The sequence below is a fragment of the Lygodium microphyllum genome, chromosome 20, assembly GCF_053477565.2.
Source record: "Lygodium microphyllum isolate KBCC chromosome 20, Lygodium_microphyllum_v1.1.10, whole genome shotgun sequence".
In the NCBI taxonomy this organism is placed as follows: domain Eukaryota; kingdom Viridiplantae; phylum Streptophyta; class Polypodiopsida; order Schizaeales; family Lygodiaceae; genus Lygodium; species Lygodium microphyllum.
The window spans coordinates 74,531,347-74,558,654 of record NC_141154.1 but is presented as its reverse complement, the minus strand read 5'-3'; the positions used below and the strand labels follow the sequence as shown (position 1 = coordinate 74,558,654).

General features: G+C 41.3%; 1 protein-coding gene across 1 annotated transcript in view; it reads right to left on the bottom strand.

Annotated features, from left to right (window-relative positions):
- PP5.2 (protein phosphatase 5.2) overlaps nucleotides 1-25,999 on the bottom strand; it is a 49,109-nt gene extending 23,110 nt beyond the window's left edge. The window contains exons 1-4 of the mRNA XM_087701567.1: nucleotides 25,693-25,999; nucleotides 2,738-2,912; nucleotides 2,348-2,517; nucleotides 2,195-2,266 (exon numbers count right to left, since the gene is read on the bottom strand). Coding sequence (XP_087557693.1) covers nucleotides 2,195-2,266; nucleotides 2,348-2,517; nucleotides 2,738-2,810 — 315 coding nt within the window. The 5' untranslated portion in view covers nucleotides 2,811-2,912; nucleotides 25,693-25,999. The remainder of the gene's footprint in view (nucleotides 1-2,194; nucleotides 2,267-2,347; nucleotides 2,518-2,737; nucleotides 2,913-25,692) is intronic.
- Between the last annotated feature and the right edge of the window lie 1,309 nt (nucleotides 26,000-27,308).

The window sequence follows — 27,308 nt, the reverse complement described above, 5'->3', positions numbered from 1 at the left end:
CTCAACATCAACATCCAAGGTTAAGAGGGGATTGCTACCCTTCTTGGTATTCTACAGACTTGACTTTAACATCAGTCCTCCCTCCCCCCTTGTACCTCCTCCTTTTTCATTACATAATTTCATCATCTTTATGAAGGACGCTTAGGCAAGTGAACAACTTCCCCATGAGAGACACTATCCATGTGGCACTTGCTGCATGAGCATTTTACCAAATGTAGCATACTCATTGTGCAAAGCACCACTACATGGATCCTAAGCAGTTTCCACTGGTGGTTTGTACACTACACCACCATTACTTCATCATCCTTTCCTCATCATCGACACCCTCGACTGGATGGGTAGCTTGTTTGTTTTGTGATCAATTGGACCTAACCACCCCTTCTCATTCTCCCGTATCGTACAATTACTTAATCAACCACAAACCATCTCTAATAACACTTTTTTCTTAAAGTTCATTGCAATTGTATTTGCCTTTGCACAACTTGGTAAGCCATTCTCTGATAACACTTTTTTTTAAAGTTCATTGTGGTTTCATTTGCCTTTGCACAACTTGGTAGGCCATTAGATAGCCAAAAAGCACCCTTCGTCTAAAGCCTTGTTCTCTCTAGGGTGACTACTTGGACTCCCTTAGTAAGATAACCAGCGCCTCTATAGTCTTGGTAGGCCATTGGGCAATAACCATGTACCCTTTGTCCAATGCCCTGGCTGCTTTAGGGTGGGATGCCTTGGGCAAACCTAGGTTTCTTCCTTTCTAGCCATGTTTTGGGCCTAAGAGGGGGTGTTGAGCTAGAAAGTGCATTACATGACAATTAGCCTGTTAAATAGCCCCAAAATATGCTTATTGAATGAAAATCCCTAAAAGGAAGCACAATTCGAGGGAGTTACTGTGAAACCCTAATTTAGGAGGGTCCATCCTCATCTATAAATAGACAGGCTGCCCCCATTTAGTCATGATCTTTTGTGCAGATTTTCAGCCATCAATCTTCCTCCACATGGCTGTCCAATCTTTGCGATTGCTGCCATCACTCCTGGTGTTCCAACTTCTAGCGACTCCTCCTACTACCACCTCTTGCCTAGGGTCACTCCCACTGCTGCGTTTGACAAACCACAATTATCGCTAGCCTCCAAACAATTTCTTGCGACTTGCGCTTGATCTCCATCATCCAGGCAACAAGTGCTCCACTCCTGCATTTGAGCCCCAGTCCTCATCACTAGCTTCCATAGAGACTGTCTACCTACGTTTGCTGTCCTCCAGCCCAAGGGATAACTCTCCCTCTTCAAGCAGCAGCTTCACATCTGCATTTGCAGCTGCTAGTTGATGCCTACCTCCTCCATAGCTCTCTGCTGACATCACATGTTCCAGTAGCCTCTTGCGTCTTCATTTGGCAATTTCCTCACCATAGTCACAAGTGATGCAAAAGGGGGTTGGGACAATGAATAGGGGACAGGGAGGAATGTTCGTCACTTGTAACTATACAGTCACATGGAATGGGACATGGGACAGCAAAAAGCTACCGTCCCTCCAATCCTCAAGTCCAAAAATGGCCGTCACTTGTGACTTTGTTCCTCACCTTCGACACTCCGATTGGTGGTCATAGTACTTGGGACCTGTCTCCAATGGACATCTCTCTCCGACGTTGCTACTCTGCCCTTGGGCACTCTATATGTTGTTACATTCATTGACAATATTCATCAACTTCAGAGTTATGTTCTTTCTCTCTCCTTCTGCTTGTGTTTGTTTCTATGTTTGAGTTTTGAGTTTTGCTTTTCAAGTTTGAGTTTTGCACTTCTATGTCTATATTGTTGTGTTTCTATCATGGTTGTACACTTTGTGTTTCCTTGGTCCAAACCCTAGCAGCTACTCCACAATTTTCTTCATGCAAACTTCATTGATCCACCATAGGGAATCATGCAACATATATATCATCATTTACTAAACATGGATCAAATGTCATTTATTGGTCAAGGCATCTCATTTAAATGGATGAGATCCTAGGTACCTCTGACTGACTAAACATGGATCAAATGTCATTTACAGTCAAGGCATCTCATTTATATGGATAAAATCCTAGGTACCTCTGACTGATTTGAGAGAGCGGTACAGGGAACCAGACTGCACAAGTAGATTTAACACGCTTAACATCAGACATAAAAGCTGTAAGGCATTTAGAGAACAATGCAATAAATGAAATACCTGCTTAAAATCCTTGAGTGCTTCTTTGAACTTCCCCATTGCTAGATACGCATCTCCCCTTCGATAGTACCCCTATTTCCCAAATGCAAAGCTTTTTTGAGCAGGTCCACAACAACGAAATCAGTAAAAACAGCAAGGGCTTAAGGGACTCACCTTCACATACTTTTGATCAATTTCAATAGCTCTTGTTGCATCTTGAACTGCACTGCCATATTCTTCCAATTTTGTATGAGCAAATGCCCTATTTGCCCAATAAACTGCATTATTGGCATTCAGCTCTATAGCTTGTGTGTAAAGATCTACAGCTTTCCTGTACTTGTGATCTGAACCAACATTATTTATAGACCATTAGCAGATACAATAACTTAGTTCCTCCATACTTGCAAGAACAGCTCCTACAAGCTCTCTCCAACCTTGCTTCTTAAATAACTAGGAATGAACTATATAGAGCTCATTAAGTGCTCAAAAGGGAAGTTATATCATTCAGTGCATCTTGTCATTGCAACTCTTTGTCTACAAGAAAATAACATAAGAATATCTCACCCTGGAAAGCTGCATTAGCAGCAGATTTCAGCTCTTCTGCTCTTTGTAGATCTGATAATGCAGTCCCATTCATGGTCTCGAATATGCCTCAACTAAATAAGAAACGCTAGAACTCAAGACTGCCCAACAACTGCCTTAGAACCTTCTCGGACCCCTCAATCATCACCTGGAACCTCTATAAAGGACATCAAAAGGATAAACGTGAGAAGGAGACACACGCATCTGCTACAAAGAGCAACAAGCACAAAAAGAATTAGCCACCATCAAGCATCTTGACATTTTAAGGTGCTCACAATAAGAAACACAGACCCAGTGACATTTTTGTGTTTACAGAAGCCTGGGTTTACTGCTCAAATAATTCGTTACAATGATTTGGTTTTATGGGGCCTCATTCAGCATTCCTTTGGATTGTTGGGCTAGCTACTGAAAAGCAGAATCAGAAATCACATGCCGAAATGGAATGAAAAAAAGAGTAACCTCACAAAAAGGAATGAAAACACAGTGATATTCTTGTGTTTACAGAAGCCTGGATATACCACTCCGAGTGATCCCTTAAGGCTTACAATGATTTGGATTTAGCAGGCCTGGTTCACCATTCGTTCAGATTGCTGGGCTAGCAACTGAAAAACAGAATCAGAAATCACATGCTGGAATGGAATGCCAAAACAGGCAAGAGCAATGTAAAAGCTACCTAGAAGAAGAGCTTCTGTACAGGGCAACATCAATAAGATGAGAACTGTGACTAACATGTAAAAGCCACCTAACAAGAAGAGCCTCTCTTGCAGAGCAACTCCAATAAGATGAGCATTTATTGATCCAGCAAAGCAGGCAGGAGTAGACAGTAGTTGTGTTCACATGCTGACATTACATGTTTGCATGGCAGGGCTGATCAGTCAGGCAGGCTCATCCGGTCAGATTCAAACAAATCAGTTGGACCATATGCAGGTCCAGTTGGACCAGAGGTCAGACCGGCTAATTTATCACACCATTTCTAGTCAGTTATTCAGATTACTCTTTCGGAGCCTGTTTGTGGGCAAGTTCCCACAAGCTCACATTACAAATCTTGCATAGCAGGGCATGAACAGTCAGGCAGGCTCATCCTGTCAGATTCACACAAATCAGTTGGACAGTGGACCCTATGCAGGTCCAGTCAGACCAAAGGTTAGACCAGCTAATTTATCACATCACATCATTTCTGATCTCTTATCTAGATTAGTCCTTTGGAGCCTATTTGTGGGCAAGTTTGCACACTCTCATAGTATTCATAAGTTATTGTTGGGTATTTCACTCATGCCTCACTTACGCCTACGCTCACATAGGAGTGTCGGTGATCAATAGGACACTAGGGCACTTTTTACTCTTGGTAGGAGAGGCTTTTTCCCCCAAACTTGCGGTATTATATCATATGTGCTTATGACACACACTTACAGGCACTTACCGTATTCGGGTGTGAACACCCCCCACAACCCTAAGGTTTAAGCGTTGTACCTTGTACTTTCAGTTTACACTCTTTCAACTATTGCATTGGATGTCGTGCTTCACTCTCAGACTGTCTATTGTTTTCTGTGCCGAGCTTCAATCCTATCGTCCTCTCTCACAAATGGGTCACCTATAGTAAGTCCTTGGTCAGGACACTTGCGGAGTCGTACTCCTACATCCACTGACATGGATATGTCAGTGAGGGGGTGATTGGATAAGGGAAAAGAAAATATGCTTGAGGATGTGAGAGGTCCACTTACAGCAGGTTATGAGTCATCTAACAGCAACAGTTTGGATAGTGAGTTGGGCATTCCGTCTATTATGACGCCTGGAGAGCAAGGCAGAGTCGTTATGTACTGTCTCATGAGAAGCAAGCTCAGAGTGAGCCACAGTTACGCAAATATGAGAGTGTCAAAAAACCAGTTGACAGGTTTACATACACTGGTTATTCAGGCCGCTATTATGCATATATAGCTAGTGTGATAGGTTACAAAGAACCTAAAAAGTTTGATGATGTAGTTACAGATGATAATTAGTGTGCTGCCATGGATGAGGAGTATGCAGCCCTGGCTGAAAATGAGACATGGGAATTGGTTGAGTTGCCTCAAGGAAAAGTCCCCATTGGCTGCAAATGGGTGTACAAGGTTAAGTGCAAGTCAGATGGTTCATTAGAACTCTATAAGGCAAGTATGGTTGGAAAAGGATATACACAACAATATGGCCTTGACTATGAGAGACTTTTAGTCCAGTGGCTAAAATGGAAACAGTCAGAACTATCATTGCTTTGGCAACATGCAAAGGTTGGAAATTATGGCAAATGGACGTCAAGAATGCTTTCTTGAACAGTGATTTGGTTGAGGAAGTATATATGGAGCAACCTGATAGCTATGTTCACCTGGACTTTCCTAGACATGTATGTAAGCTGAAAAAGGATTTATATGGACTGAAACAGGCACCTAGGACATGGAATGCGGAGCTTCTGGCTCAATCCAACACTATTCCCTGTCACCATTACCCCCCCAGTCAGTTTCAGCACTACCTACAGCAGCTCAACCCGCTTCCTAGAGCCGCCTAACCTCGCCCCTACAACTTCCTGCCCTGAGACCAGCGCCCGCCTAGACTAGTGCCCACCCCTTGTGCTGCGCCACCTACCAAACTGTTGCACGCCTCGCCTGTGCATGCCTTCAACGCCGCCAGCAATCGCCAGCGTTCTGCCCTGCAACGTCTTTGTTCAGGCCTCGTCAACTCTCCAACTCCTACCACGTCAACCTCAAGCGTTCGACGCCTCCTATCCGCCCCTGTGCCACGTCCATTGCCACACTGCCCGTCACTCGTCAACACCAAGCTGACCACCCCTCTGACCTAACACGCGCCAATGGTCAACGACAGGCAATCATTACATTAGTTTTTTTTAACTATCTTTTTATTCCAAAAATAAATTTCTGGAAGAGGGGGTTCCTATGCAACGGACACAGCATTCAGAAACGTGTCTCGGACACATTGGATGCAAATTTCCGGCCAAATTTATCAAACATTTTGGGGCTTTTATGTTTTTTTAGGACGTTGGCATATGTACTGCAGCTACAATCACAAAAAGACTGTTTTGATACACCTTTTGAGGCTTGGAACAGCCGGAAACCTTATGTTGGACACTTTCGTACCTTTGGGTGCCTTGCATATGCACATATTCCAAAGGCACTCAGAAAAAGTTGGATGACAAGGCTGTTAAATGCATAATTTGTGGGTTATAGCAGTGAAAGCAAAGGCTACAAACTCTATGATCCTGTTTCTAAAAAGGTGTTTGTCAATAGGGATGTACTATTTGATGAAAAATCAGATTTGTCCTTGGCTGATTTAGACACATATCAAGCTGCCCATGATGTATTTGAAGGGCTACTACCCATTACATTTGGTGATTCAGTTGGAGTTCCAGCAAGTGAACTCAATGTTCAGCCAACTGCTCCTTTGGAAAATGCAAAAAATCAGCCATTGGCTGATCTGAATATTCAGCAAAGTGCTGAAACTGAAATTCAGTAAGAGCTTATGCACAGTCAAGAGGCAAGACAAATGCCTAGATGGTATTTACAAACTATGAGAGAGAGTCATCTAGATGCACCCATGGCTGGTCATACTAGAAGGTAAGCTCGTATGCATAATATTGCACGTACCATGGAGTTCGTGAGGAGCCTGAATGTTTTGAGGATGCACAACAGAGTGTGCATTGGATGGCAGCAATGAAAGCTGAATTGGATTCTATCACTAAGAATCAAACATGGGATTTGGTGTCTTTGCCATTTGGGAAGAAAGCCATTGGAACAAAATGGGTCTACAAGCTGAAACAGAATGCAAATGGATCCATTGACAAATACAAGGCAAGGCTTGTAGCCAAAGGCATTTACTCCTACTTCCCACATGACGACCATCAGGTCTGTGGTTGCTTTAGCTGCTCATTATGGATGGATTGTGCATCAATTGGATATTAAAACTGCATTTTACATGGGGAACTTCATGAGGAAGTATATGTACAGCAGCCCATTGGTTTTGCAGTTGAGGACTTGGAACACTTGGTTTGCAAGCTGAAAAAAGCTTTATATGGGTTGAAACAAGCTCCTACAGCTTGGTATGCAAAGATAGAAGCTTTCTTGCTTAGCCAAGGGTTCATAAACAGCTCATCTGAGTCTACCCTTTACGTATGTAAAGAGGGGGGATCCATGCTGATCATTTGTCTTTATGTTGATGATCTCTTGCTTACAGGGACACATGCTAATCAGATTTCAGCATTTAAACAAAATTTGCAGCAAACTTTTGACATGTCAAACTTGGGGTCTTTGCATTATTACTTAGGTTGTTCATACATGATGCTAGAGATATTGGGTTATCACAGTCAAGATACATTGGTAAACTTCTTGAGAAGTTTGGCTTACAAGATTGCAAGCCAATCTGTACACCAATGGAACCTGGACTAAAACTGTCATTACATGATGATAGTGATTTGTTTGATATACACGCATTTGCTCCAGCAATTGGATGTCTTATTTACTTATGCAACACTAGGCCGGACATACAGTTTGCAGTTTGAGCCCTGAGCAGATATATGCATCAGCCACACATGTCACATTGGCAAGCTATTAAGCGTGTCTTCCATTACTTGCACGGTACTAGATCTCTTGGATTGTTTTATGCCAAGGGGAGACCACTGCAGTTACATGCTTACAATGATTCTGATTGGGCTAGTGATTATGATTCACATTACTCCACTAGTGGCAATTGTTTCTTTCTTGGCTCGTCTTGCATATCTTGGCTTAGCAAGAAACAGTCCACTGTTGCCACATCATCATGTGAAGCTGAACACAAGGCAGCTTTCACTACCACAATTGAATGCGCATGGATTAGACGCTTGCTGGCTGATTTCGATGTATCTGTTGCGGAGCCTACTCCTTTGTTCACTGACAGTCAGAGTGCCATTGCAGTGGCACGGAACCCAGTGTTTCACGCACGCACGAAACGTATTGAGATATATTATCACTTTGTCAAAGAGAGGCTACATGCAAGTGATATCAACCTTGTCTATTGTCCTACCACCAATAATGTAGCAAATATCTTCACCAAAGCCCTTCCTCATGACAAATTTGAAGCATTTCACAATGCTTTAAATTTGATCTCTTTTGGTGGTGAATGGTCCTTGTACTCTTGATCACTCTTCACTCCAGGGGGGTTTGTTGGGTATTTCACTCACGCCTGACTTACGCCTACGCTCACATAGGAGTGTCGGTGATCATCAGGACACTGGGGCACTTTTTACTCTCGGTAGGAGAGGGTTTTTCCCCCAGACTTATGGTATTATTTCGTATGTGCTTATGACACACACTTACAGGCACTTACCGTGTTCGGGTGTGAACACCCCCTACAACCCTAAGGTTTATGGGTTGTACCTTGTACTTTCAGTTTACACTCTTTCAGCTATTGCATTGGGTATCGTGCTTCACTCTCAGACTGTCTACTGTTTTCTGTGTGAGCTTCGATCCTGCCGTCCTCTCTCACAGTTATAACTCTGGATAAAGGCAGAGCTAGAGAAAGGGTGAGAGACAGATAGAGACAGATTATAATTATTGTAGCAAATTACCATTCCAGATTATGGTTCACTTACAGTTCCCTACTGTGATTTCCTTCCATCCTTGCATGCATAAGCAAGCCCAAGCTCTTCAAAATGTACACTTTGCACAAATTCTTTTCTCTTTTCTGCGTCTGCCGGTTGAGTTCTTGCTGTTTTCTACCAGTTAGTGATTTACCATTACCATTGGTAACAAGACCAAGGCCCAACACATACCCCTCCCCAAAAAGACTTTTCTCCTCTTCATCTTTCTTCGAGACAGGGAAAATTATTCACACACAACCAACCCAATGGAGAGTAGTAGAGCACCAAGTAGCACCATCCTCCTTTCCCATCAACCCCTCTAGTTCCCAAAGTACACTCCCAACTTTAAGCATACTAAATCTTTCATACAGGACCCCCTGCAGGCAGCAAAGTAAGATCACCTCTACCTCCAAGTTGTTCCTCCACTTGCCCAACTATTTGGGACAAACAATCCAAAAGATCACTTAGCCCTATAGGTCAAGAAACAATGCAGGTTGGGGTGGAATGTTACAAACCATATCCTCCAAGTATTGGATGCCTCAATTGGGACAATCAATTCTCCTTGCCCCAAGTGTTCTTTCAAATGGCTTACATAAGACCCTAGATGCATACGACTATATAAAGGAAAATCCAAGCGAGAAGACACACAACCAAGTCTTTTGGTACAAACCTTCAGTAGCTTCAGGTACATCCACATGCCTTTGGAGAGCTCACATGGATCATGGAGAAGGCTAAATATCATTGACATTCCTAGTATATCATGCAAAAAGTCACATATGGATTGCTTACACACTCCTTAGAGTCTCTGGGCAATCAATGGACTTGACTCAAAACCATACATCAACAAGAACAAAATATACTCTAACAGCCAAGGGATTGGCATTGTTATAAGTGAACTCATTCTGAGTCTAGAAAACATAATGCTCTCAATCAAATGGACCATAGAAGACATATGCTCAAAACATTATCCATTTCAATTTGGCTACTAACCTCGAGATAGTTTGTGGAGAAGATGGAGATGCAAGACTCCAACTACAAAAGTCCATTTCCTAAAAAGAACTAGCACATAGAATGTTAATCACTATCTATTTCCTCAAGCAAACTTTGTAACAAGAGCTCCAACCCTTAGAAGACCGGTTGCCAAAAACAACAATGAACTCAGATTGACATTCATTGTTGATGTCACCGAGCAAAACCATTAGTACCAAGGCTCAACAAATAACCAATTTGTCACTTTGTATGGTCTACCTTGCAAGATTGAAACGGGTCATCAACTATTATGTTCCTAGAGATCCAAATGGGCACTAGTAGCATTGGTATGGTCATGAAGTGACTTAGTGTGAATGCACTAAAGACACTTCAAGGTTTGGGCGGCTGAGTCCTATTTATAGAACTCAATGCCCTATTTTGCACATTCATTGTGTGATCACTGCTCTTAGACTCTTGGCCCATTGGTCGATGCATTTATACACCGAGATGGTGTGGGTTGGTGGTATGGGACGCCAACCCTTGAGACATGGTCATGACCCAGAGTGCTACTATCAGAGAATCAACCTGCAATTGGATGTGAGATCCAATGCCGTGCACAAAACCACTTATGCTCATGAAACTGTGATGGTTCACATCTGGCACGTATGTTGTCATGAGGACATGTATTTTTGAAAACCTCACTTAACATGTGGATTAATTTTTAATCACATGGTTAAGTAAATGTTGCACATGTGAGGTGTAACTAGGCTTAGAGTAAATTTACGAGACAAGGACCCGAGGAAATCACAAGATGTCAAAGGCAAAAGTTGCTATAAGTTATGCCGCACAGCTATTTGGTGGTATCGAGTGTCAATTGTTGGCCTAGGTGCCACTTGGTGACATTAGAGAAGTGGCGTTTAATGGTACGCAACGCCAATCCAATGGTCAAAGATGGCACAGAGACACTCGGGAATGAAAATTACCTAGCCAATTTAATTATTGGCCAGCCAAATTATTTTCCAAGGCACCAAAATAATTATTGGATTAATTTTCAACATTTCAAGATTAAAAATTAATATTTAATTATGGATAATGCTGAAAAAACCATTTGGGAAGGCTGCCACTTGTCTAAAATGCCCATGCAAGGTTGAAAAACGTCTTTAGAGGTTGAAGAGAGGCATTTTAGTGCATTCACTCTGCAAGAGAGTAGAAGGAGATGTTGCCGGTCTAATTTGCAACCATTGGAGTGCCTTTTGAGGCAAGCAAGGATAGGAGAAGACCAATCAACAGCAGGTGACATCATCTATAGGTTGTTCAAACAAGGCAACAACAATAAATGACTGATTTTCTTCCATTCTTTGCATTTACAAGCTATTGAGATAGGACAACAACAATAAATGACTGGTTTTTTTCAATTCTTCATGAAGAAAGTTTGAATTTTCTCTCTCCTAAGCATTCTCTATCATCTCCAAGTCTTGCTCTAAAGATTACAACATTAAGATCACCAGAGGCTGAGAAATTTCAGATTTCTCTGTTGTAAACCCTAATTTACAATAAAATTAGAGTTTAGCAACACTCTCGAGAAGCGTGCCAAAAATTGGAAGCTCCAAGACTTGGATTCAACAGGGCTGAAGCTGTCTTCAATAAAATTCAAGTGGAGAGAGTAGCAAATCAATAAACTTTGGGCATTTTCCATCTCCATCAAAGCAGGTGAAGGAACAGCTTGTTGGTCATTTTGGACAACAAGGGGAGTTGGAATACCAAAAGTGATTGGGAAAATCCCATTGTACGTCAACTTTTTCTTCAATTAAGCTAAACAAATACCAAAAGGGACATTAGAAGAGTGCAAGTGAGTAAGAGTGATGGAGAGAGAGAGAGAGAGTACAATATGATTTAGGTGTACTAACAATGTGTTGGTACACAAAGAATAAAATGTATTTATACTTGGAGCACGTAAGGGTACATTCACATGTACAACTAAATAATACACATATACAATACACGGAGGTAAATAAAGGACCTTTATCCCAACAACCTCCCACTTAAAGGTCCAATGTGAACCTCTAACCAACTCCTACTAGTCATATGCAATACTCATCCTAAGCCTTGCTTAGACTTTTAGTGAGAACATCTGCAAGGTTGTCCTGTGTTTTGATCTTAATCAATGTGATTAGACCATCTTCCAAAATCTGTCAAATAAAGTGATATCGCATATCTATATACTTTATGCGTGAATGATATATGGCATTCTTAGCCAGATACATAGCACTCTGGCTATTACATCCCAACACTGGAGTACTCATAGACATGCCGAGATCCTCTGCAAGTCTACTCAACCATATAGCTTCCTCAGAAGCTTCAGCAGCTGATATGTATTCAGCTTCACTAGTACTCAGTGCTACGATGTTCTGCAACCTAGAGCACCAAGAAACAGCTCCCCCCCCAGCAACTGTAAACACATACCCGCTAGTGGACCTGCAAGTGTATAAGTAACCTGCCATGTCTGCATCAAGTACGCCCTGCCCATAGCAAATACACTTTCTTTGTATACCCTTTAGGTATCAAAGAATACAATTGACAGCCTCCCAATGTGTTTTGCCAAGATTTGACACAAACATGCTAACAACTCCCACTGCATGAGCAATGTCTGGACGAGTAGCAACCATAGCATACATAAGAGAGCCACAAGCTGATGCATAAGGGACTCCTTTCATAGCAATTGCTTCCACCTCATCTTTTGGGCTGTTGGCTTTGCTAAGCTTAAGGTAAGGAGGTAAGGGTACCCCAAAAGACTTAACTTCAGCCATGTTAAATCTGTCCAGTACCTTTTCAATGTACTTTCTTGAGATTAAAACAGCAATTTCTGAATTGTATCTCTACGTATCCTCATGCCCAAAATATGCTCTGCATTCCCCAAATCTTTCATGGAGAAAGGCTGATTTCAGCTGATTTTTGCTAGTCTTTCTTTTCCCAACTAGCAACATGTCATCCATATACAAAACAAGAAATGATGGGGCAGCCATCTATATCCTTTTTCATGTACAAGCAATGATCTGCATGGCTGCGTGTAAACTCATGAGATAGCATAAAGGTATCAAACGTTTCGTACCACTGCCGTGGTGCTTTCTTCAACCCATACAAGCTATGTTTTAGTTTACACACCATCTGCTCTTTTCCAGGAACTACAAAGCCCTCGGGCTGTTTCATGTAGATTTCCTCATCAATGTCACCATGCAAGAAAGTTGTTTTTATATCCATTTGATACAGCTCTAAGTCCAAGACAGCAGTGAGAGCAAAAAGCACACGTAGAGTGGTCATCTTCACAATAGGTGAGAAGACCTCTTGGAAGTCAGTCCCTTCCTTTTGTGCATACCCTTTGGCAACCAGTCTTGCCTTGTACTTGGGTTTCCCATCAACTGTCTTTACTTTGTACACCTATTTGTTTGGAAGTGACTTCCTTCCCTTGGGCAGTGACACAAGATCCCAAGTATCATTTGCATATAGAGATTTAATCTCTTCCTACATAGCTAGCTTCCACTTACTATTGAATTCACATGACTTCGCCTCTTTGTATGTAAGAGGCTCACCCTCATCTATAAGCATCACATAATGCAAGGAGGGGTCAAACCTATGTGGTTACCTTCTTACGCATATAGACCTGCGTACCCAATGATCAACATTTTCAAGAATTGGGTCTACATATGGAGATATATTATTTTTAGCATTTATTGGTTGCTGTAAGCCATTTTCAGCATGCTATTCATGCTGTACACCACCTTCATTTTCATTTCCAACACCTGCATTTTCATAATCAGCAAGCCTATCTTGCTGTCCATGACCTCTTATGCTCCTATTTACTATCCATCATTATCTGGCTCAAAAATAACCGGCTGATCATCAATTTCAGCCTGTGGTACAGCACCATGAGGCTCATTTTCTGAAGTAATAGGTGGCTACAAACTCTGAAAATTCACCTATTTCAGATCTTCATTAGAGGCTAAAGTGCCTTTCAGCAATTTTGCCTCATTAAACACAGCATTACAGCTGCGAATAATTTTCTTAGACTGAGGTAACCACACTCTGTAGCCAAATTTACCCTCATCACCATAGCACATGAAAATGCCTTTCGTGGATTTTGGGTCAAGTTTGTTCCTCAGCTCACCCCTAACATGCACAAAAGCATCACAGCCAAATATGCGTAAATGGTCATATGAGGCCGATTTGCCAAACCAAACCTCCTCGGGGATGCCATTATTTAAGGACCTGTTTAGAGAGCGGTTGCAAATGTGAACCGCAGTTTTGAGTGCCTCTCCCCAAAATTCATGAGGGAGACTAGTAGTGGACAGCATACACCGCATTCTTTCACATAAAACCTATTATATCTTTCAGCCACCCCATTTGAAGAAGGGCTGTAAGGGGTTGTAAGCTCCCTCTTAATACCATGCAAGTCACAAAGGACTTGAATTCAGTCGATGCGAACTCACCCCCATCATGAGTTCCCAAGCATTTTAGCTTTCTACCTGTCTGAGTGGTCACAAATGCATGAAAAGTTTTAAAAACAACAAATACTTTACTTTTCTTTTTCAGCAAGTATACCCAAATCTTCTTGGAACAGTCATCAATAAAGGAGATAAAATATGCAGCACCACCCAACGATTACACGGGCATACTACATACATCAAAATGCACTAAGTCCAAGACATTGGACTTACGAGAGTCATCAAAGTAAAAGGAATTTTTTATTTGCTTTCCAAACTGACACTCATTACAAAAGTCAAGTTTAGAGCCTTTTCCATCAACCCTCTTCAGAGAGGTAAGGACATCAAGTTCTTTTTGGCTCATATGGCCCAATCTCTTATGCCATAACTCCAAGTAGCTGCAAATTTCAGCAACTGCAAGAAACTTGCCATTCAAGGCTTTACAATGCAAACAGTACAAAGTGACCTTCTTGGTTTCTTTTGCAATCAACATAGAACCCTTTTTTACTTTCCACAAACCACCACCAAATAGTGTGGTGTAGCCATGCAAGTCAAGTTGACCAACAAATAGTAAACTCTTTTTACTGCCAAGCACATATTTGACATCTTTCAAAACAAGCTCTTGACCATTGTCTAAAGACAAGTGTACATTGCCAATCCCATCAATGTTGCAAGCATGATTATTTCAAGATACACATTTCCATAACTGCCTACATTGAACATAGCAAAACACTCCAAGCAAGGAGTTACATGGAAAGAGGTGCCAGACTCTACAATCCAAGTCTGAGCGACACCATCGTCCACTGACAAAAGTGCATCAATCACATCAGCCTTAGTAATCTGCATATCCTGCATGTGACATACAAGGGCATCATAATCAAATGCACATAATACATCCGTCTCTGTATCTAAAAGCTCCTCTATAACCACACTAGAGGCCACATTGGCCTTTTCTTTGCCTTTGGTTGCCTCAGATGCATCTGTCTTATCTTCCTGCTTCTTTTTATCTCCTGCATTCTTCTTTCTCTCTTGTTCCTTCTTGTAATACCTGCAATCAGGTTTCTTGTGGCCCTTCCAACCGCAGTGATAGCAAGTAATGTCACTCTTTTCCTTTGCTTTGCTCTTGCTCCTGTTTCTCTGCCCTGCATTTGCATTTTTCTTTTTAGCCCTGTCTCTTACATTATAAGCTGAGTTGCTTCCTTCTCCACTAAACATACGTCTAATTTCTTCATTCAAGATAGAACCCCTCACCCCATCATATGAGACATTAAATTATTGCTGAGTGAAACTACCAAGGGCTCCCAAGAGTCGGGCAGTGTCATGATAAAAAAGATCGCCCTCAACTTATCGTCAAAGTCCAAATTTGCATCTTTGAGCTGATTTAGAATCCCTGTAGATGCACTCAAGTGCTCAACTACAGGCTTTGACTCATCCAGTCGCATATTCACCAACTTACGTATTAAATGCACCTGATTAACAGGTGTGGTGACCTCATAGGTAGTTTTCAGCTTCTCCCATATTACATAACCTATATCTAAACCCTTAATGTCTGTCAAAATGTCATCAGTGACACCCATCTTTATGTAAGCCACAGCCTTTTTATTTACTCTAGCCCAATCTGCATCAGACATTAATGTGGATTTATCTTCCTGCAAAGCATCCTCACAATTCTTTAGAAACAAAATGCCCTACATACGGTCTTTCCAAAGGTCAAAGCCATGACCATCAAACCGTTTGATTTCCATCAAAATCTTGATGTCTGAACTGGAAGAAGTTACAGCCATTTTATCACGAACACAAGAGTAAATGCACCAAACCGTAAAAGCACAAGTTGAACCAGCAAAATACACTCTTAATTCTTTCTCAACAAAGAATAAATCTCTGCTGTTTGTACATGAACCAGCCACCATACGGGCATGCAGAAATTTATCAAATTCTGCACAAATCCCCAAAATTTCAAGTCCAAAATTGCATAAATGTCAACCAATCTGACCCAGCTAAGCAAAACTTCGCCAATGCATGAAAAGCCCCAAATTTCTAGGAGCCAACGTCAAGAAATTTTGCTCAAAGGAGTAAAATTTTGACTAATTTTGGAAAATCCCCAAATTAATTGAGGTCACCACACGCAATGTTTGCAATTTCTGACTTCAAAATCACTAACAAGAATAAGCAATGTCAAATTTGAGAGAAGCCCCCATTTCTCCAGGCCAGATTTGCACAAATCTGGAAACTGTGCTTCCCCGCATAAAACCCCGTCACAGGAAAGGGGATAAAAGGGATTTTTAAAGAAAAACCTGATTTTTAGAAAAAATATGACAGGGAGGGGGATCCGTTGACCCCTCGGCCTGGGTCATGACCGTGCAGCTGGCGTCTCCTGGCCATGCGCTAAACCGTCTCATCACGGGTGCTGCAGACGCCGTCCGCCAGTTGCCACTTACAGCCCGTCACCAACCCGTGACCAACAAGCCTGGTCGCTCCCTGCATGCGTGGTCTTCTACCTGCCGTGAGCCTGACACGCCACCAATCGCCTAAACTATTCGCCTACAACTGCCCGACACACACGTTGCCAAGACCTCCAGCTGTCTGCTGGTCATCAGCATTGTCAGTTGATCTCGTCAAATCTCAGGAAGCGCACAAAACTTGATGCTTTGATACCAAATGTTGGTGAGCTCAGCTGAGAGTGACAAAAGTTCGAGAAGTGAGCGTGAGTGCGACGGCTAGAGAGAGAGAGAGAGAGAGAGAGAGAGAGAGAGAGAGAGAGAGCAGAGTCAAGTGCAATTCGATAAGAGTGTACCAACAATGTGTTGGTACACAAAGAATAAAGTGTATTTATACTTAGGGCACGTAAGGGTGCATTCACATGTACAATGTGCATGTACTATACACGGAGGTTAAACCGGGCCTTTATCCCAACACCTTATGGCTTCCAAAATCTGCATTAGCAGCCTAAGCCTCATTTCCTAACATCCAAGGACTGTACTTCACCCCCTCGACAACTGGTGATCATTGTCTTTCTCCCTGACGGCATCAGAGGAGTGTGCTTCGCTCCCTCAACAGCTGTCCTTCATCTTCTAGTGATTACTTCGATAGCCCATTGCCGAGAGGAGTGCATTTCACTCCCTTCACTGTGTAGATTTCCTGCATGTGCTGCTATCTAATTCATACAAGACAACGCAGTCATCTTTTAAGCTTCAACTCCGTTGTATCAACTTTTCTCCACATACTATGATTTAGTGATTCAACAACTTGTTCTCTTATGTTTTTAAGTTTATCCTCTCTCAATGTTTGCCATATGCACTCTGTGTTTCTCCCTGCAAACCCTACTATCTCTCTGCATCGTCGCATATTCTAACATGGTATCAATGCATACAAGCTATTCTAACATGGTATCAAAGCGCAAGAGCGCAGAGAGCTAACAATCTTGTCCTCAAAGAAGGTAAAGACAGGTTATGGGCTTGGCGTCATTTACTGATTTCCCCCTTCATTTCCATTGCATCATCTAGAGACAAAGCTACCTCTCTCTCTCTCTCTCTCTCTCTCTCTCTCTCTCTCTCTTTTACATGTTGACACTCCAATGCTATGACTTCTCCACAGGCAATGGACAGACCACTGGGTGCTCTTCCAACATCATTGTAACCCAACGAATCTTGGTGACATGGACCTTCGCTCCCTACACCATCGAAGCACGCGTCTCACCCCTAAACACTCATTGTGCCACCTCTCACTCTTGGGCCATAGAGTTTATTCTGCACCGACTTTTAGATTTTTATGCTCAAGGCAATAAGACACATCCAATGTGCACTAAGATCCTTCCAACCACACAAGGATCACTTGGTACCTCGACCTCCTCACGACCATGCACTACAGAGGTTGGTTCTACTTCTTCTAGAGTTTCAAGAATGCCACCTAGACAACCTGCAATTCTACATTCCGCTCCACCGAGAGACAATGTTTGTTGGCTACCATCCCCTTGACAATCTGCTCCTTCAAGAGACAGTGGGGTTGTTCTGTCAAAAGTGGTGCAGCAATGGAAGCATAAACATGTGTTGAAATAAACTATTGAAACACAAGACAAAAGAGAAGAAAAAAAAGAGAGAACACAATATAGATGAGAACTCAAATGTATGCTCAGGAAATGGAATCCATATATCAGACACGAGATTGTCACATACAACAGTGAGTCACTGGCTGCGTGGGCATTTGCACCGGCTCCTCTCTCCACGGGACCTCCAAGTGGTGAACTGACAAATTGAGGAGGAGCCCAAAATATATAGGCATGAATAATGCCATAAAATGTCAAGTCGGCCAGCATTAATGATAGTCGACTAGCAACAATAAATGTTGTAAAGCATAAAATGCTACACAATAAAAATGCCTAAAATATCTACATTGTGCCCGGCCCACAATACATGCTCAGACTCACACATGAACTGACATACTCTGCTAACACTCTCTCTCAGATCATGAGTGATCTGATACAATACAATGATACAATGATAAATGACTAATCATAGTCCATACAACAAAGAACCACCAAGTAGAACCATGTTACCATGGATACCCAAGCAATGGGTGATCAAGCCACCACCAAGGTGCCTCGGAGAGAACCTAATGTCGATGTCAATCGTACCAGCTCCTAAAAATAGAGAAGATCATAGCAACTCTCAATGTCCGTCAACAATGCCTTTGATGTAGCACATGTGACCAGCTTGTCACCAATGCCGCAACGCATAAATGACCATGGATCCCTCCTTTGGCCAAATCGCCAAAGTATCCCCTCATGTGAGCTCCAAACGAAAGCCACCCGCTCTTTGTCAAATAACCAGCCCATCATGAACCTATTACTTACTTCAGCCCCGATTCTAGTCTGCCTTGACTTGTCCAAGGAGTTCATTATACAGTGTGATGCCAATGGGAGGGGTATAGGTGCAATACTTTTACAAGAACATGCAGTGATCGCATTTGAAAGCCGTAAACCTCTAGCATAGAATGGATTACCCATTTATCATATCAACTTAAAAATCTTTTTAAGATTACAATTTGTGTCATGCTAATGTTCTTTTCAATACCTCTAGCTAATGAAGTAAGATAGAGATTTTTTCATGCTTGCTAAAGATGAGAGGGTGATGAATGTCTATGACTAGGAAATGTTGGCAATCCTCCATGTTATTAAAAAGTGGCACCATTATTTATATGGTAGTCGATTTAGAGTCAAAAGTGACCACAGGGTACTCACGTATTTCTTATCCCATTCTAATCTCACTCCCAAGCAACGTAGGTGGGTAACCACTTTGCAAAACTATGATTTTGATATCACATATACACATGGGAAGGACAATGTAGTGGCTGATTCCCTATCAAGAATGTGGGTATGCAAGGTCTCAACTATCATGGAACTTCACAATGACTGGATAGATGAGCTTCAGAAGGCCTATCTGTTGGATGCTAATTTCAACCATATTTTTCAGAAATTACAGCAAGGTCATTATGAGGAGAACTTCCCATTTCAGCTAAAAAATGGCCTCTTATGGTTTCAGGGCAGAATTTTCAATTGCTATTCCATACACTTCCCCATTCAAGTAAAAGATCATGCAGGAGATGCATTCATCACCTACAGTTGGCCATTTGGGGGTGTTTAAAACCTATGATAAATTTGCCAAAAGTTTTCATTGAAAAGGCCTTTGGGGAGATGTCAAGAAATTTGTCTTAAGCTGTGTGCCATGTCAACAAAACAAGGACAACACATTAAAGCCAGGTGGGTTGCTACAGCCACTACCCATTCCTGAAGGCAAATGGACACACATCACTATGGACTTTATCAAGGGCTTGCCTCTCACCAAGAAAATGTAAAATAGCATTTATGTAGTGGTGGATAGACTTACTACGGCATCTCATTTTATTCCTACAAAAGTCCAGTATACATCACAAGTAGCCAGCCAGTTCATGGAATATGTGTTTAAATTGCATGGATTATTGCAAGTCATAGTACATGATAGGGATGCCAAATTCATGAGCAACTTTTGGCAAGTGATATTCAGCTCAATGGGCACTCAATTGGCTCCCTCTACAGCCTATCACCCACAGACAGCCAAACAGAGAGGGTTAATAAATGGCTGGAAACTTACTTGAAGCATTTTTGCCATGATGTTCAACATGCATGGGACTCCTGGCTACACTTGGCTGAGTTTGCCTACAATAACTCCACTCATTCCAACATTGGAGTTTCCCCTTTAGAGGATTTATACGGATAGAAGATCCCTCTTCCGACAGTCATTTTCAATGACAAGATTAATCCTCAAAGTAAAGAAGAATTGGATCGAAAGCAGGCCTTACTTCATCAATGAAAACAAAATTTGAAGAAAGCTCAAGATCATATAAAGCTTTATGCTGGTGCGAAGAGATGGGACATTAAGTTTCAAGAAGGGGAATTGGTTTTATTGAAAGTGCCAAGTCTAGGTATGCCACTCTTAAAGATAGGTCTAACAACAAACTAGCTCTCAGATTCTAAGGGCCTTACACGATCATGAAGAGAGTGGGTGACTTAGCATACCGATTGGAATTACCCCCTTCTACTAGGATTCACAATGTCTTTCATGTGAGTCAGCTCAAGCCCTTTATTGGATCATCAATGGATTACATAAAGGAGCTTCCCCCCATGGATGAAGAAGGTATCATTCAATACATTCTAGAGGCGGTCATTGGCCAAAGAGAAAAGAAGCTTCATACTCAATCCATCATGGAATATTTGATAAAGTGGTAGGGTTTACCACTTGAGGAAGCTTCTTGGAGGCCAGCTACAGTTGTGGAAGAGTTCCCCCATCTCCTGGAAGCTAACTTGGCTGAAATTTAACTCATTGTGGCCTATTCCAATCCAGACAACTTGCAAGTAGCCTACTATTTTGAACCAGATTTTATTCTGAATTCTGGACAGCATTGAGTGCCATACATAGACTGAAAGTACTCCTTAAGAACTCTATTTCTATGTATCAAACCCCTTGATTAGAGTTCTCTACATAAAGTTATCTCAGATTTACAATAGACGGCATGCTCTCCACTACCTGCAACCTTCATATTCTTAGAGAATATGGGTTAAGATTTAAATTTTATCATTCCCCAATCATACCCATATATCATATGTGATCAATGACCCTTTATACATCAATGATTACCCCTTATCCCATCAGATCGCCCTTGTAATGCCTGCAGCAGAGTAGTAAAAAGGTATAAGGGACTTGATTTGTGGATCGCCATCATTATATTACAAGTCTCCTTCATATTTTCTCTTTCTCAACTTTCATGGTTGCCTTCTCTCTCTTTCTGTCTTTCTCTCCTTTCCTAGTCTTTCTCTCTCCTCGTCAGTCTCTCTCTTCTGCACCTCTTCTCTCTCTTCTATAGTCTCTCTTCTCTTTCTTCCTCTCTAGTCCACTCCCTCACAAGGATGTGCAATAGCTCTGCAAACCACGTACTATAACCGCTTCTAGATGAACCAGACCTTCATCACCGCACTCTATGTGTGATAATCAAGTCCATGGAGCTTGTCATTAGTGGATGTGCATGGAGGAGCCATCTGTAGAGGATTTAGAAGAGAAGTAGAGAAAAGAAGGTATTTGGAGAGGAAACACAACCAAAACACAAGCACAGACTGAAAAAAACAAGAGTTCACATATAATATAATCCAAAATCTAACCAAAAGAAGACAAAAACTACTGCAAGAAGTCAAAAAATCAGTATAAAACTACCAAAAACAGCAAAAACGGCCTGATAATGCAAGTGCCCAGCTAGGAGGAGATGTAGAGACACCAAAAACACATGCTAAAAAGGACACACAAGTTGTACAAATGCTGATGTCAGTAAAAAAACGCACGTAAAACAAGTCGCCTGGTTGGAGTAGCAATTGCTTGATTAGCAAGGGTGAAAACAGTCCTAAAATCAACAAGAAAATGCAGCAGGAGCACAGATCTTGAAATCTGATACCATGTCAGAAGTGGTGCAGCAATGGAAGCATAAACATGTGCTGAAATAAACCACTAAAACACAAGACAAAAGAGAAAAGAAAAGAAAGAGAGAACACAATACAGATGAGAACTCAGATGTAAGCTCGATAAATGGAATTCATATATCAGACACGAGATTGTTGCATACAACAGTGAGTCACTGGTTGCGTGGGCACTAGCATTGACTCCCCTCTCGACGGAACCTCCAGGTGGTGAACTGACAAGCTGAGAAGGAGAAGCCCAGAATATATAGGCATGAATAATGCCATAAAATATGTCAAGTTGGCCGGCATTAATGCTGGCCCATTGGCAACAATAAATGCTAGAAAGCATAAAATCCTGCACAATAAAAATGCCTAAAATATCTACATAATGTGCCCAATCCACAATACATGCTTAGACTCACACATGAACTAACATAATTTGTTAACATGTTCGACACCTTCCATTACTTCGGCTTCCATAATCCACTTCATTAAGAGAGAGCGACTATTGCCCACCCTCGACTCCGTATGAGCCTTCCCTCTCCCCACCCTCAACTACTCAAGTTCAAGAGGCCACCTTCGGGAGTTCTTCGACATCTTCAACACCCCAAATATCTTCTTCGATAAGACTAGTGTAGCAAACCTTTTGTAGATGTAGCAAACCTTGTGTAGATCAATTGTTACCAAGACATATTGGCTCAATGATTCTAAATTAATTTTGTACTCATGTACTTTGAAAGACGATTTGTATTATTTAAGTGTTTCAAAATATTATTAAATGCTCATCTTTCTATTTAAGGGTGGCCAATGGCCAAAACGCCCTATTATTATACTTGGGTCGTCACTGACAAGATGCCCAACAAAAATTAAAAGTTTAGTCGGGTGGTTAGATTGACCACAAAGCTTAGATGACTCAGACTTTTACACCCAGATAGTCACATTGACTAAAAGCCCATATAATGAGCAGAATCATAAAGAGAGTACAGCCAAAAGACAACAAAGACTACACTATCAAGAGTTCACACACAATGTAAAGGCAGTAATTCACCAAAATGAGTACTAAAATAAGGAAAATCTTATCAAAAACAGCCAATAGAGCCTAGAAAATCAGTCGCCCAGCCTGAAAGCATGAACAGAACTGAAAATGCAGATGCTATACAGCAAAACATAGTCAGTAGAAGCATTTAAAGCAAGCCTTACAGCAATAGAATAAAGCAAAAAAAATCAAAGCGCAAGCAGTTGATATCATAATGGAATCAAGAGAGACTGGAAACAGGGTGTTTTGCTGCAGAATCAAGTCACCTGGGCAACAACAATCAGGGAAGATTAGAATCAACAGTTGGCAAACCTACAATAGCAAAGAAGAGCACTCCAAGACCTAACACAGATGTCTGATGCCATGTCAAAAGGTGAGTCCAGCAATGGAGGCATAGAAGACTGTTGTAATAGTTTGCACAACACAAGGGAAAAGAAAGACTAAAGAATACAGCAAAGAGAGAACCCGGAGATATACTTGAGAAATGGAATCCATATACCAAGAAATGAAACAATCTCATACAATAGTGAATTGCCAACTATGAGAGCATAGGCACTAGCTCCCTCTCTCCAACAAAACTTGCTTTCTAAGTCTGCAAGTGATGACTAACTGGAGGAGGAAAGAGCCACGAAATAAATAGACCAATAGCCTAAAAAAACCGGCCAACATAAAATAATAATAAAATAATTGGTCAGCTAACTGAAAAGCTCATAGACAAGCACCAAAACAGAAATGCACAATAATACTAGGCCTAGCCCATAATACAAACACAAACTCCCTCATGAGCTAACTAATCTACTAACACATCTTGCTAAAGAGAGGAAGACTAGGAGCACTCTACTACATGCCCCATAGCCCATGTCTTTGAAATTTGTACACACTCTTGTGCTTTTGATATATGAATTCCGTTTCCCGAGTTCATGTATTCTTGTTTTTTTGTTCACCTTTCTATGCTTACAATGGCTTCATCTTTTTGCTTCCCTTGCTCCACATTCATTTGAAACCATCTTCTATGTAATGGCTAAGCTAGACCAATGCTTGGGGGGTTTGCCAATGCTAGCTTTGGCATTCTCTGATCTCACCTACCTCAACATCTATTCTACTTCCTCCATGGCTTGTAACAAAGCAAGGATGCCCCTATCCTATAGTTGTGCAGTCGTGCTCCTCATATATCCCCAAGCCAAAGAGGGATTCTTGCGAAAGGGTGGAGGTAGGGCATGTTAATGCGTACCATACATTCATATCATGCAATGCACCTTGAAGAGGCTTTTTGTGTGCATCAACAAAGTTTGATGATCAAATCCTAGAGCTGGTTTGACTTTCAAGTTCATGGTGAGATGATTCGACAATTGTGTCACATGGAAAAACCTCCCTTGTAAATGTGCAAAAGATAATTAAACTAAAGCCATTATCACCTATTATAATGGCATAAGTGATGCATCCTATTGTGATTGTATTAGTTTGCAGATACCTTGACACTCAATGATATATCTGAATTTTGAAATTTTCTTGATCAACAATTTTCAAAGGCCATAGAAGCCCATATACTTGTAATAGGCCTTCCAGTCCCATGTGCACCTGCAATGACTAGAAAAGGCTATTCGGCACCATGCAAGCAATGAATGGCTAAGATAACACTTTGATCACTAGGTAGGTACACCATATCTTTGAAAGATGTCCCAACAAAACCCTTCTCCTTTATTGTCATCCTAACTATATAGGTAACATGCATATAATGCTCAATGTAAAACCTATAGGAAACAATGAGCCCCAAGAATGCTTGCATTTCATGGCGTCCATTGGTGTTGTTAGTCAATCATGTTACAATTATTGAGACCTTTTTCCAAGTGATGCTTGTAATGATGTCACTTTAATATGTTCGACCTCCCATAACCTAGAACATCTTCAAGAAAAGAATATGACAACGGTGCTCAATCTCAAGGCAAAGAGAAGAAGCTCAAGGAAGTCGAAAGGAGTTCCAATCGCATGACTTCAAGTCCCCTGCCGTGGAATCCTTTAAAATGTTTCATATTGTTCAAGTGCTACACAATTTAGCCAATTGGTGGAAAATAAAGGTCTATAGTTGATTCAACTATATATTTATGACTTACACTCCAGCTAAATGCTAATACACATTAGTGGGAGCACGAGCTACACTATGAATAAGAGAAGATTGTAACCAATATTGTGTCAACTCTTCTTTCACTCCCTTGTATACACCGTAGTGCTCAGTTTTCACTATGTTCCCATACTTGGATGATCCCCCTCTACAACTATAGTGTCTTATTCGTACAATCCTATCATTTGCACTTCATCTCATCTAGGGCAATTATCACGTAGTTTATCCTCTACCCTTGCAATCAAACAAAAATAGTTACATTCTTTAGTCCTTTGCTAGCACATGTCTCCAATTGCTGCTGTGCATTTTTGTCACATGCAACGCGGACTAGCACCTCTCTCCTGGTCATCTAAAACACAACGCTCATCATTTAGGAACACAATGTCTGATTGAAAAAACACAATTTACAATAGCTGTACTCATGATTCTCTCGTTACTGAAAAGGCGATTGGATTGATTGGCCTTACCAAAAGTACGTGCTCGTGCAATCTTTTGGCAGAAGAGAACTGAAGTGCAATTTTAAAACAGGAAAAGCGATGTAAAACCCTTCCAATGCAACAGTCACAATTTACGTGCACAATGTGTGATTGAAAACAGCTGTATTCAGGGCTGACAACACAAAATCATGATCGCGCTTACCAAGAACAAATATATTCCACAGAGCCATGGCCACAGGGAGCTAAAGCACAATTTTAAACAGGAAAACCGACAATAAAAAACCTACCAATGCAAAACACAAAGAGCGACAGGCGAAGCCATACCGAAAAGGTGTTCAGCACCAGTGTGAGGAGAGGAGAGCAAGCGATCAGGCCTGCTCCCGGTCTGTTGTTCTTGTGCTAGGGTTAGGGTTTAGCCGCAAGAAGCAGGTGACGGCCGCGCTGTCTAAATAAACACAGAAAATAGAGACTCTTCGTATGAATGTGAGAGCGTTGCCAACGACGTGAAAGGTCGAGCTGGTAAAAATCAAAATGCTGTCTAAAGAAAACACAGAAAATAGAGACTCTTCGTATGAATGTGAGAGCGTTGCCAACGACGTGAAAGGTCGAGCTGATAAAAATCAAAATGCTGCATTAGAGACAGATCCCCGTATAATTAATACAATATCAGATATAATCAACATTAGAGTCAACTACCCTCCCAAAGTCACAAATTTGAGAAGTTTCAAGAATGTAGAATCCTTTGGTTTTCAATTGAATTTATTTAGGGCGGATTCAGGCCCCGCCGATGGATGCCTCTTCTCACCGGTCACATGTCTATTTTTTTCCATTTTTTGGCTCACCCTAGCAACCAAGCATTTCTCAAGTGAAGGGAGGAGATGCGACACATTTTGCTTATTCTGCCCTTGAAATTTAATCCATCTTTAAGCATTAAGTCCAATATCACAACCATGTTTTGGTGTGAGAAAGGTAAGCAAGCATGCTCAAATTTAGTGGTGTGATAGGAGTGATCCACACAGTAGGAAAAGGACATGTGATTTTTGGTGGCAATTCAAATTTTATCGTCTACCTTTTTTATTTTGGCAATGTTCCTTTTCAACAAACATAGGTGTCTACTTTCAACAAACATGATAACTTCATATGTTTTTTCAGCATGTCATACTCTGCCCATGATACTTTTCTTTTTTTTTTTGCTTTACCATTTGCTTTAATCAGAACCCACCCTTAGGGTCAATTCACACATGTCTAGATGACCATCCCATTCCAAAACATTATTAAGGAGAGAGTTTGACACATGAGGACATCAACTATAATATTGTTCAAAATCATTTCTACTTCCCATTGGCATGACAGGAAGATAGTTGTGTACCATTAATGAGGCCATTGGTTCATAAATTACAATGGCTTAATGCATTGAAAACGACCTTAGACTATTACCTTGTTTATTCAATGGATAGATGTATTAAAAGGTGGCTTGTTTGTCTACTCTTCCACATCCACAAACATGAAGCTTAGCATGGTGATGTGGTTATGACTCACACTTGTGTACTACACATTGCTTCTTGTCCACCCTTGTAATCTTGGGCAATCGTGTTCATAAATATAACGTCTAGTAAATAGTGCTTAGCCACTCACTCTTTTCCTCCTCCTTTAATTTCCCTCTATCTTTACAGCTTTCCCTCTCCCACAAATCCTTCCCTCTCTCTTTAAAGAGTGCATATTTTACTTCTAAACTAGGGATATACAGCTCCTTCTAGGGCAAAAGTAAGAATAACACATTAGTAAGAATCTAGGACAATGCAAGTACATAATGAATGACAAAAAACCAAAGTAAGTAGCAATGTCAAAACGATAACTTTAGATTGCAACCATTAACAAAGAGGACATCCAACAATGTACTACAAGCATTCCATACTAAAGGTGGGATCCAATTTTATAGA